The 13378-nt window shown below is 36.0% G+C and overlaps 1 protein-coding gene across 3 annotated transcripts in view; it reads right to left on the bottom strand.

The window, feature by feature from the left end:
• The window catches only part of KIF16B (kinesin family member 16B), a 142570-nt gene that overhangs the window by 64725 nt on the left and 64467 nt on the right, over positions 1-13378 (bottom strand). For all 3 annotated transcript variants that reach the window (XM_026845688.1, XM_026845687.1, XM_026845690.1), the window contains 5 exons: positions 12591-12710; positions 11961-12012; positions 10621-10758; positions 6100-6182; positions 5796-5884 (listed from right to left, as the gene is read on the bottom strand). In XM_026845688.1, the coding sequence (XP_026701489.1) occupies positions 5796-5884; positions 6100-6182; positions 10621-10758; positions 11961-12012; positions 12591-12710 (482 nt within the window). The remainder of the gene's footprint in view (positions 1-5795; positions 5885-6099; positions 6183-10620; positions 10759-11960; positions 12013-12590; positions 12711-13378) is intronic.

Consider the following 13378-nt stretch of genomic DNA (forward strand, 5'->3'; position numbering starts at 1 on the left):
TTGGGTTCTGTCAGATGTAGACCATCTTTGCTTAGACAGTTGGCAAAGATATTTACAAGTATACCCATGCTTGGTTAAGCCATAAGGAAGTAAAACATTTCAAATCAGCTAACATAATGTGCAAAACCCAGACCAAAAAATCTTCTAATATTTTGACTGTCCTATAAAATACATAATTTGGCAAGCATATTTTGTATAAGCATAAAAATGGTAACTAGCTTTTGACTGAGATCTGATACAAGGGAAATGAGCCATCCCAACAATCAGTCTGGTATAAAAAACAAGTCAGTAGTAAAAACTCCGTGATTTTCTCTTTGAAAAAGTGTCTCTAATTCCTTCAACAGTGGTGTCATGACAATCAGATTTATTTTACACTGAAATGGAGCTGGTGGTGCTCAACAGGTTGTTCAGGAAAGAGAAATGGAACTGTGCAGAAGTAGGTCTTTTGTCAGTGAAAATGGCTGTTACCCAAAGCCAAGTACTTATCATCATCAACACCCCAATCAGAAGCTTCCAAACACTACACGTAGCTGTTTTTAAAGTGCATGATTCATGCATTTTAGACAACTAAATACTCCTGTGAAGAGAAAAGGTACCACAGCCTGGTGTTTTGCTGCTACATAGATTCAGTGGTGCCTAAGAAGGTCTGAGCTCCATTAAAGGCTCTCCTACCATGGGGCTATTCATGTCTCTATTCTCTATCAAAGGTGCTCATACTGCAGCCTTTATTTCTGCAGGGGTGATAATGATGCCTGTCTTACTTAGCTGGCTTCCTATTTTCTCAATACATTTAGGAATTCACCACTTTTTAATCCATTACCTCTGCAATATTTGAAGCAAACTGGTTACAGGCTTAAAATTATTTCAGGACAGGAGAGAATCTGGGGAGTTGGGACAGGTAGTCAATGATTGCAGAAACCTCGTTTCATTAAGAAGCTAGTAATAAAAAAATAAATCTCAGCATCACCAAAAAAAATCACTGCCAGTTTTACAAAGCACAGATGCAAAACTGATGTTTTCCGGTTTAGTTTATCCGTAATAAAAATCTTTTTCATATAACCTCTATTCCCTTTATTAATGTGAGCACTACTGTGAATAGAAAAAAATATTAGCTTGAAATTAAAAAGAAAGAAAAGTACAGATATTAAGGACTAGAATCCACTCTTTCTTCTTTTGTAGATCTACCACAAAGGAACTTAATCTGATCAGTGTTGAATTAAATAGACACCATTTTCCTGGAAAATGTGGCATATCTAGTGATAAGAGCAGTGTAGATAAGCTGCAAAGAAAGGAAGTCAGTTCTACTAGCACAGTACTACAATAGCTTAATTTACAGAGCACAAAAGTGCTATCTGGTACTACATCTGTTAGGAAAGACTCAGTACTGGCAAGACTACAAAGATGTTACAATGCCATTCAGTAGCCCAATTTATGAGATTAATTTAAAAAACAAAACCAAAGCAAAATAAAAACCCCACCCTAAATCCATGACAAGACCAAGGTTTCTCATGACTGATTTTAGTTACAGTATAATGTAGCTTAAAAAAGGTCTACAAATGAAATCTTCAGCATAAATCTATATGCAAAATTCTATTTTATTCAAAGCTTATTATCTGAAGCAGTGTTGCATGCCACCAGATTTAAGACTAACACTGGGAACAAGCAGAGCAAAGAATTTTGCATGTGAAGCCAAAATTTTATGCAACTATCTCCACATATGGGAAATCAGTAGCCAAACAAAAAACATACAAACACACCCCAAAAGCCACCCATCTGAAAACACAATTAAAGATAACACTGATTTTCACATGACAAAGCTACAGATACAGTAAGCAAGATCCATCATTTATCTGTTTTCATAACAACTGAAGGCAATACCCCACAGACTCTTCTGCCATTGATTGCTGAAGATGTTAGATCTTACAAGCTGTTTATTGCAACCTACAGAAATTGCAGATTTAGCTACCAGCCTTTATGTTATCAATACTGAAACTGGAAGACACGGTGGTCTTGAAAGTGCTAAATTAACAGCAGGCAGAATGCTACAGCAGTTAGCTACAGAAGTCACGCACGAAAAAACAGCGGGCCAACTAACAAATCTAGATCTATACTGCAGGCAGGTAGTATACCATTATGTTATGAGAAAATGATACTACAATCTATTGTCGTAAAGGATCATACCAAAGGACTTGGGGTTACATTATTCAAAATGTATTCTTTTCTTTAACTTGCATATACTCCAGCCGCTTGTTCCCCTTAAAGTAACATTTTCTGCAGAATTACCTCTTTGGGACAAGCTCACCACATGATCAGAAAAAAAAAAAAAACAAACAGGGCTGTCATAATGGAGGAGATGGAAAGAAAACAGTGTTAGCATCAACATAAATAATTGTCATGCCCTAGCCTAAGCTGAAAAGCTGCTGTTGCCAAATTGCTGTCCATAAAAATGCATCAATTATGGAAGATGCTTTCTTGTACTGATTTGTAAGACCGGAGCTCAGTTAAAATGCAGTGCAAACTTCAAAGACTAACTTCTCTTTACAGCAGTCATAAAAGCAGTAAAACCAGTCATATTTGAGGTTTGTGAGGTTTGTTTGGTTTATGTTTTCTTGGGTTTTTTAAATCATTGATCTATTAGGACAAGACCTACCCCTCTGCACTGCATTGGCAATGTGTATTGTTCAGTGTGGCATCTATTGTTTTAAACATAGTTACAGGAACTAAAGATAGGGTTAAGAGTTTAAATTATGAATATGCAACCATTAATCTTCATCAATGATGCAAACGGTGAGATTGAGTGTACCCTCAGCAAACTTGCAGACAATACCAAGCTGATTGGTGGGGGTGATACACCTGAGGGACAGGATGCCATAAAGAGGGACCTGGACAAGTTCGAGAGATGGGGGGCCCCTGTGAACCTCACGAGGTTCAACAAGGCCAAGTGTAAGGTCCTGTACATGGGTCAGGGCAACCCCCGGTATCAATACAGGCTGGGGGTTAAAGGGATTGAGACCAGCCCTGCTGAGAAGGACTTGGGGGTACTGGTGGATGAAAAGCTGGACACGAGCCAACAATGTGTGCTCACAGCCCAGAAAGACAACTGTATCCTGGGTTGCATTAAGAGAAGTGTGGCCAGCAGGTTGAGGGAGGAGATTCTCCCCCTCTACTTCACACTGGTGAGACTATCTGGAACATACTGCATCCAGCTCTGGAGCCTGCAGCACGGAAAAGACACGGACCTATTGGAGTGGATCCAGAAGAGGGCCACAAAAATGGTCAGAGGGATGGAACACCTCTCCCACAAGGACAGGCTGAAGGAGTTGAGTTATTCAGCCTAGAAAAGAGAAGGCTTTGAAGAGACCTTCTTTCAGCCTCTCACTAATTAAAGGGGCCTTATAAGAAAGATGGGGACAGGCTTTATAGCAGGGAGGCCTGTTGTGATAAGACAAGCAATAATGGTTTTAAAAGATGGTAGACTTAGACTAGTTAGAAGGAAGAAATTTTTTACACTGAGGGTGATGAAACACTGGCACAGGTTGCCCAGAGAGGTCGTAGATGCCCCATCCCCAGTATCTTTCAAGGCCAGCTGTGACGGGGCACTAAGTAACCTGATCTAGTTGAAGATATGCTCATTGGAGGGGGGGTGAATTATTTATCTTTAAAGGTCCCTTCCAAACGAAACTATTCTACGATTCTATTATTCATGAGCTTCTTTGCTTAGAAAAACATATGTACATAACAGTGACTATGGAACAATCTCAGATAGGGTTTACTGCTCACAAAGAAGTGATAGTCATGTAGAACTTCATTACTCCTGTAATTTGAGTCGAGTATAATCCCTTCGTGTGTTTACAAATGAAGCAGAATAAAATATCTATTCCTGCAAGCCAGTTCACAAAGATTAATTGAATGCAGACTAGCAGGAGAATATCAATAATTAACCCTCTGCTCATAGTTTATAGTCTAATAAAACACAGTCATGGAAGTGTTCAGGAATATGAAGAGTATTTCACTTAATCTTATCCTCAATTTCAACAGCAACAGTGCTCTCAGTCACACCCAAGAAAGGAAAATAAAAGTTACAAGAAGTGTTAGATGGGAAAAATGGCAGCGCTTCTAAAGATTACTGCATACATTGATAAATTAATTATATTATTCATACTGTTCAATATCCAGGAAAGCAAGACAAAATGTTTCAAAAATTTGATAAGGAAAAAAGAAGCAATATTCCACAAAACATATCAGGGAAAAATAAGAATTTGCTGCAATCTACTCCCATCAGAGACAATCAAGTAACTCTCCAGATTTTCTCTTGTTCCTTGTAACTGTTATTTAAAAAAAAAAAAAAAATCCTCTCAGTAAGACATGATTTGGCATTATCTGAAGACAGTATGAACTCCTTGGGCAGGGAAATCATTCTTAAACCCACCTTCAGCTGGGACTTGCCCATGCCATTACATTTTGCTGCAAATCTGAAAGACTAAAAGTGAGGCAATGATGAAACAATCTGTTCTACTCTATGCTGATTGTAAAGTCAGGGTCAGTACTGTGCAGTATCATGCAATTATTCATAACCGTATTGTAGCAGAGTAACATTATTAGTCTTGGAAAAGCCCATGGTTGCTGATCAATAAGCAGAGGTATCAAACAACAGCCAGAAACTTTCCCCAGCCCACAGAAAATATAATACTAGCAACTGTCACTAGAAGTTTTTAGATTAAACTATTTGAAAAAGGTAAAGAAATAGAAAAATATACATGTACTTTTTTGATCTTCTCTTTCATGACTGTCTGAAAAAAAGATGTAATTTATCAGCAACTAGTTCACTATCTTGAGATCTCTGTAGGTAGCTCAGCAGCAAAACAGTAACAGTCACATGTGAAGCAGTGTTATTACACATACTCACTGTATTTAAGACATTGATTAACTTGAAGTTATTATTACCTGTCCAATATTCCTAAATTCTAAAGGATGAAGAGCAACCCCACAGTAAAACTCAGGAATAAAGCTGCACTATCCAAGCCTATAATTCAATTTATGGTCAATTTTTCAAAAGCACATAGGTGGTTAAAGTGCCTCATCTCACACTCAAAACACAGGCACTAGCTATTGAAAAAAAATTAGAACAAACCACCATCAATTCTCTGAAAGTCACTTTAAGAACACTGATAAAAAGCTTCTCTACAATAAGCAGTCTATGTCATTGTAACTGTATAATAAAACTGTTTTCCACATCCTAGCTTGGTCACCTACTAAGAGGTATACAGTGAGAACAAATGACATTCATTTTGCAGACTTTTTATGCTTGTATTGGTATTATATGAACTGAAGAAATCTTAATTTTCAGTTTACAATGCATTTTTCTCAGGAAAAATAGTTAACTTGTAATTCTGAAGAAAGTATAAGCATAAAACTTGCCATGTCATTATTGTGTTGTAGTGCCTTGTTTATAATGCAAATGTCTCCCAGATTTCAGGTACTACAACCTTCTTTTGTGTCAGATCTATCAGTATTCAGTGATACAGTTACACTTCTTGCATTTGAGTAGAGAAATCTCAGGAAAAAGAAAGTTTAAAGCAGGATGAAAGCTCCTCAGTGTCCCCTTCACCTCATTTTCTAGCATGTATTAGTTCAAATAACATTTATGAAAAGTTCTGGCTTCATTCAGAAGCCCATTATTTAACAAGCATAACCTGAGAAATAAATATTTTCTGTTACTGACACTTGGAACATTCAAACCAGCTAAAATGAAGAACAGTTGGAATTTTAACAACCGCATTTTAGAACATACTCACCCTGGATTATAAAGCATAACTGCTGACAGGTTTTCACAAGATTTTGAAAGATCTGTCATAGACAAGCTGAAGGAAGACAGCAGACCACTCTAACAACAGACCATTAAAAAAAAAGCATTAGACAAACTGATGTGCTCACAAACTCTTACTTTGTTTCACTTGATGAAATATTGACTAATGTATGGGAAGGAAATAAAAAAGAAGTATTCTACAACAATCAAGATGTGTGAAATAAAATATATCAAGATATATGCAAGAAAACTGTGAAAAGGTTTAAATTTCCCAAACACTTATTTAATCTCACCTTTCTTTTCTCTCTTAGCTTAGCAGCTTCTTTGGGGTGGTTAAAGCGAAACATATTGGTTCTTCCAAGTAATATAACAGCACCTGATGAGAAGAATACACACCATTCAGTGACAACATTTTGTACCTAAAAATGCCAAGTAATTTTTTCAGACACTCAGTACATAATCAAAGACTTCCACTAAGCAAGAACAAAATGAAAATGCATTCTGACAATTCAGGTGTATAATGATGCATAGTCACAGCTACATTTACTGATGTATATAGGTTTTTTTTCCTTCTCTTCCTACTTTAAAAAAAAAAAAAAGCCCCACGTATGTTCACAAAGGTCAATCATGTTCATACAGTTCAGTTAAAGGTTAAATATAGGTAGAGGAAGCAGTGGAAGCAGATGCCCCAATTTGACTATAGGCTCTTCAAGACTACTACTTTAGAAGGTGTCAAATGCAATGGGAACATCCATAAATGTGACTAAGAACAAACTGTTATCCATCCGCTATTGGCTGCAGTCATGTTTGAATCCACCTGCACTGAAAGCACCAGATCTCATAACCTGTACTCTCACCTTTTTCTTCTTTATGTAGAAAAACATGGCAGTTTATCATCACTCAAAACAGGATTATTGGACTTTTATATCCAATTGTTACTTTCTGCAGGAAGAACCATGAATAATTCATATTGCTCAATGCACATCCATTACTGTATTTAATCAGTTAAGGTACAGGTCACAAATAATATGATTCTGGGCAATTCTTATATTTTAAAGATAATGGCACCAAAATTAAAACTTTCCTACTATAAAGAATACTGTCAGTGATGGGTCACTGCTGTCACAACATGGAAGTCTTCCAAGTTCATCACCACAGAATCAACTGTTCAACTGTTTATCTGTTGGTCAACGTGAGGCATTTTTAAGAAAAAAGACTGTTACATTCACATTACAAAAAAGTCTGCACCTAGACTGTTTTCTACAAAAAAATTCTTATCATCTGAGAATGAAATGCTGTCCTAAATAAGCAATGCTCCTCCTAATTTTAACTTATTTAGGAATATCAACCCAAATAAGGTCATTCAGTCTTGGCAAATTAATGGCAAAAAACACTACAGTCACAACATTGCTTCTCACCATCTATTCAATACCTCAGTTTTGGACCACAGGAACTCTTTACCTCAGTCTAATCTTAAAAAGAAATACCTTTCATAAATCTGTATGTAGGTTTGTGCTGCAAAGTCACTTCGATACCACCTCTGTAATTTATGTGATGCCACAGGCTGGCCTTTCCTTTGAGAAGTGCACTGGGCATACGTTTTATGTAAGCACATTAAAAGAGGTCCATGATGGTCATGACTGCTGTAGTGAAAGGGCTAAAATTGTTTCTAGTTTACTACTACTGCTTCATATGCTCACCACTGTCCCAAATATTTACTGTTCCACTCTTGCTGACTGACTGGAGGGGGATTTTGCGAGGACTTCTATGAAATTCCTTCAGTTACTTTCAAATGAAGATAAACACAACCAATGGTAATCATTTTTACCACATTATTAGGTGGAAGCAACTTAAATAAATGGATTAAAGTTTTAGAATGTGTATACATACAGATATGTGTTGCCAACTACACAAATTTAAAAGAAAACAGGAGGGGCTTAACAACAAGCATGTGACAGTCAAACCCAGGTGATGGATTATATGAACAAATCCTAGATTTCTCTTTTAGTGCTTCTCTGAATTCTACAGCCATGAGCCCAGAAGGAGATGTGTCATAAATCTGGATAGGAGGAAGGAGAAGGGATATGTGCATGTCACATGATGCACGGTCATGGAAATATTTAGTATACTAACATGGCCAATGGACAGATTAGAAGGGGAACTACAATACCCTTGCTTCTCTCGTTATGTCCTTTTTTTTTTTATCCAAGCATGTCACAGGCATAATTACTTCATGATGCCACTTCTTGCCCTACAGAACGTCTATGCATTTTTTAATTTTTGTATTATTCTATTATTAAGGAAAATCTCTACAATCTTAATTCCCACTTGACAGAACTTAGATAAGCATCATCATCAAAGTCTCTTTAGGAAAAGAAGTCTGGACAAAATCATACAGTCAAATGTTTCCTAAGCACCAGGTTAGATTTTTCTGTTGTAGTACAATGCAGCTCCCTACTAGAATGCAAGTGTGCAAAATACAGTGTAAATGTCATCATGGAAACATAACTGGATTGGCTATTGGGTTTGCTTTTCATTTATTTACTGTAAGCAACAATTCTTATTCTCCTTGAATGTTACATAGCAAAGAAAAAAAAGGTTTGTCAGATACAGGGATAGTACTAAAACCAACAAAAACTAAGCAAAAGAAGTCTTTATAATTTGTGGAGCTCTGACCTCATAATTTAACCAGTTGACTCCAATATATAAATGACTACAGAGCATAGGGAAAAAAAAAAGTTAAGAATGTCTGCTGAGTGTCATCAAGTATCTCTGACCTACACAAAGCAGTATTTTGCAACTATGCAGAAAAATGTATCTATAATTAAGATCTTACCAACTTCTAAAAGTCACTTTTTTAATTTTAAAAGGCTTTTTTTAATTAACAAACTATAAAATACAAGCAGTGAGAGGTTACATTAAGTACAGAAGGGTTGACAATTTGGCCTAAAACCAGAAAAGTTGGTTTCTAGTTGAGCATAAAGTTAAGATAAAGGGCAAATTCTAATTATGAGTATTAATTCAGTTACCTCTAGAAATCCTACCATATGTTCTTAGGAATAAAAAAAATATTGTAGTAAGCTGTGTTTACACAAAAAGGCCACATTAGCCAGAATTCACAAATGCTGGAAGTAATCTGAAGAAGGAAATGGTAATTAATTAGTACGCATTTTGGGGTTTTTTTTAAACTCCATGACAGTCTAAAAATTTAACACATTTTCAAATGAACAGTTATAAATGATGAACGGAAGCATTTAAATATATCAGCAGTTAATCAGCATTACCTAAAGCAGATATTTAAGGAGGCTGGCACTTCATGCTGTGAGACTAAATGCTAACACAGCTAGGATACATGGATTGTGCATGAGTTGTTAAACTAGTTATTTCATCAGCTTGCCCATGTGATGTCACAGCTGACATCTTTCTCACTCAGTCTAGTTAGACAAGCTATAGGTCAGCTTATGCAGCTGTTTTTCACAATTTAGGAACTCAAAGGAACCCTACCCCCTTGAGTTACAAATTTCTTTAGACAGACAGAAATTTGGGGAGAAAAAAAAATCATGTTTCCACTCTTCACAGTCCAAAAAACAAGTTGTTGTGTATGACTGGAAGAGGGAAAGAGCATCAAAACTATTAGTTTCTTCTGAGGCACATCAAAACTTTACTGCCTTTGAAATGCAGTAGGATAAAGGAAAAGATGTGTCACTGCATCTCAGTTCTTACTGTTATCAGCCATTAATGTCAATGTTTCTATAGCTAACAATTTATCAGTGGGATTTACTCAAATAGAAGACAAAAGGGGCTGGGCTTTCTTTTTTCTCCAGTATCTGTAACAAAAACAAGCACATACTCCTCTTGTTTTGCATGAAGAAATAGACACTTTACAAAAGCAATGTCCCGTCTCTACCTCAAAACTCCTTACTTTCTGAAAGCAGACTTTTGAAGCACTTGTTTCAGTCCAGAAAAAGATGCAAGACTTTCCTTGTTCAACACCACATTCTTCCTTTGTTAGAGTAAGTTTACTCTGAAAGCTTCTTTCAGGTAATGTAAAGTAAGAGATTGTTTTTCAGCAGTTGAGCTGCATCACAGCCCCACTGCTAAACAGGTTTTCAGCTCACTGGTAAATGAGGAGATACTCTGGGTGCTCCTGGAAGATAAAGCATTCTGAACCTTGCTGCAGCACTGACCGGCTTACTGGTCAGCCAGTCCTTTCCAGGCCAACACAATACACTTTTGTTGCCAGCTGTCCCAGTTGCTTTTTCATTTTCAGATTTTAAATCTTTTATATTAAAATTATAATTCTCTAAACTTCCTCCACACGCCTTAGTCTCCCCTTTTTGTCATTTCCCTACAGCTGCAGTGAACAAATACTCCAGCTGAATCTCCTGCTATACAAAAGGATTTGGTAACAGAGTATTAAGTAGGACAGGCCTGAGGCTCAGGGAGAGGGACAGGAGTGTTTCTGACATTGTTTTAGTCCTATAGTGACCAATATTCTTTTTCTTAATATTGCAATCACCTAAATAATCTAGCATGGAGTTCACTTTATGTACAAATATTGAACGAAATCAAAGGGTAAACTATACTTAAGATTATGAAGTGGCTTAAATTAGTAAAGAATTCTCCTTTCACCACATGGCAATTCTTTGACAGAACAAAAACTCTGTGGCTCTCCTGATTGTTTTGGGCTGTAGTTGAGAAGACATGGAATAATCAAACAATAACCCCTTTGTATACACACACATTTTTTTCAGTGCTGTTTCCAGAAAGAAACAAAAATGCTTTATCAAAAATTGCACTGTGCCGGATAATACCTTGATTAAGGTGTGTGGCCTCTGTAATCTGAATGCCATTCACAGAACACTGTGCTCCATTCAGTGGTATTAGATTCACAGTACCGTTGAGATTTTCAAAGATGCAATGTTCACTTTCCAAATCAAGGCCATGAAGAACTAAATACAAAGAAATAAAATAACATAATTAGTCTCTTAACAACTAGTAAGATTAGTATACTGATATCAATTTATTAAGGATACATTGCACTACATATTTGAGAGTATCTTTTCTATTCTCAACAATGTGGGGTTTTTCCCTCCTTCATCACATCTTAAATGTTGACGCTGTTTATTGATTCATTGCTGTGAAAAGAGAAATTCATAGGGTTGCTTGGGTTTCTTTGGTGTAACATTCTGTTCCCCTTAGCACCAGATTAGTAAATGATTCTTTCCTTCTGATAGCAAACAGGAAAGTAAAATTTACATATTAGTAGAGACAAGGGTTTTTTGACCAGTTACTGGTAAATAATGAAAGCTTCTTGACCTTAAAGTAACCATGCTTAAATCTGAAGACAGTCTACAGTCGCAAATTACATCCTAACAAGGATGACTGGAACAAGGCTCTTACATTCTCCTACATTCAGGCCTTTTATCAATCAGTTATGCTACTTTCTATCTCTTCTTCAATTAATGTATTATCCTCTCTACTAGCATTGTTTAATACCATAAAGCAACACAAGTTTGCTTTTAAATGAGATTTATATGGAAATTTTAATCCAGGCATCTTTTGATTCACAAAAATATACCAAACTAAGTTATTTGACTCTCAGTCTCTCACCTGAGAATTAAAGGATGCAGTTTATTTAATGAAACTGCATTCAAGCAACATATTGGACAGAGTAGTCCAGCTCTGGTATTTAGTTGCTCTGATAAGAAGTGAATATGAAAACCAGTATAAGAAGCTCACCTACTTTTTACTAACTTCCAGAATTTTCTTCAACCCAAATCTGAAGTCCAAAAACTACTTTATGTATAACAATGTAACAACATTGTCATTATACAAAGGTTAAGAGAATGATGGTGCAGTAATTGTGACAGGTACTGTATGAAAAAGGATGGGATTTTTTTTTTTTTACATGATACTATTTCAAAAGAAGCAAGAAACAGACTAGTAACAAGTATGTGAATATGAATAAATTTTAAGCCCACAAGCTATTCTTGGAGCAAATCCCTCATAATTCAGCTCTTATATATGCAATAACATACAGACGAGTAACTGAAAAAGGGAAAAAAAATTATGAAGCTTAGTTCACATATTGTGATGTTAGAAGGAAAAGCAACTGAAGAAAGCATGTAAAAAAAAATGCCAAATTCCATACCAATATCCTGTTCTGTCACAGCATCTTCCCTGCCAACATATGTTTGGCCCTCCTAATTAAGAGAGAAACACATGATTTTCAGTCAAAATCTCCCTTCCTCCCCTACAAATATATGTTATCCTTCCACTTTCTCAGAGTAACCCAAACAAAATACATGTTTAAGCATATGTAAAAAAAAAAAAAGTATCAGGTAGCATTTTTAGAATGCTTTCATGGTCATTATTTTACAATATTATTAGTAAATTCAAGTTTCAACTGTCCTGTGCAGATTCATCTCTAGTTTTGAGGCAGTTAATCTAGATTTGGATTTCAAGTCAAGCTTTACTATGAGATGAATGAAAAAATATACATGGCTAGGAATATTAAACATCTGTCTCTGGTTAACCAGTTGACCCTCAGGATAAACCTAAACAGTAAATAAACAGATATTTTAACAGAATCATTTGCAAAAGCTCTTCTTGTGCTACTGGAGAAGTGTAATGAGCTTTTCTTACTATGGTGAAGGAATGTAATAAGCACTCTATTTAGATAGCAAATTAATACTACAATTTGTCTCCTGAAAAAAAAAAAAAAAAAAAAGAAAAAAATCACAAGGCATATCAAGGCTACAGAAGCACAGATGTGTATTACCTTCAAATGGTACAAGATGATACCAGTACTGAGCAGATCATCGTCAATGCCAATGAGATGAGGCAGTTCAGAATCTAACACAACACCTATCCCTTCCTTCCTCAGAGCCAAGGTTTGTTCCTGTAAAGGACAAAAGTCTATTTATTGGGATATACTGGAAATATTGCTCTTCCTTCTCTTTCTTAACCAAGTTTAATGTAACTTATTCTCTATAACAGCAGCCAAAAAAAAAAAAAAGAAGTGTTTTTTTAATGTGGGGTTTGGTTTGTTGTTTTTTTTGGTTTTTTTGTTTTTTTTAACGTTTTCAAAGGCAACTGTTGTATTTCTATTGAGCGTTCCAAGCTTGCTGTTCAGGAAATCTGTGAAGGTGTTATTTGAAAGAAACCAGACAAACAGCTGAATTCTACCAGATAAGAAAGATCAATCAAGAGCATAACAAAACAATGCTGTCTAAAAGCAAGCTACATACCACCTTGCATAAAGGTACAGAGAATTTAAAACTCCTCGGAATTCAGCACAGTTAAGGAATAGAAAACTGAGAACTCTTTGGCAATCCTTTAAATAAGCTGAACCTTGAACAATAAAAAACCCCAGACATCTGAAAACTCGGTAAGTTTAAGCAGTTAAAACATCATCCAATGTAAGGAAAGCACTGACAGCAGTAAATAATTGTAGAAAATGTTTGCAGCATATAATTCCAATTCTTGAAAATTCCTTTGGGCCGCATTGTACAGCCACCTGTAGGATGAAACATCATTCATCAGGACTACAAATGGGACACTTCAACC

Source organism: Athene cunicularia, assembly GCF_003259725.1.
Source record: "Athene cunicularia isolate RWA chromosome 3 unlocalized genomic scaffold, athCun1 chr3_part1, whole genome shotgun sequence".
NCBI classification, from domain to species: Eukaryota; Metazoa; Chordata; class Aves; order Strigiformes; family Strigidae; genus Athene; species Athene cunicularia.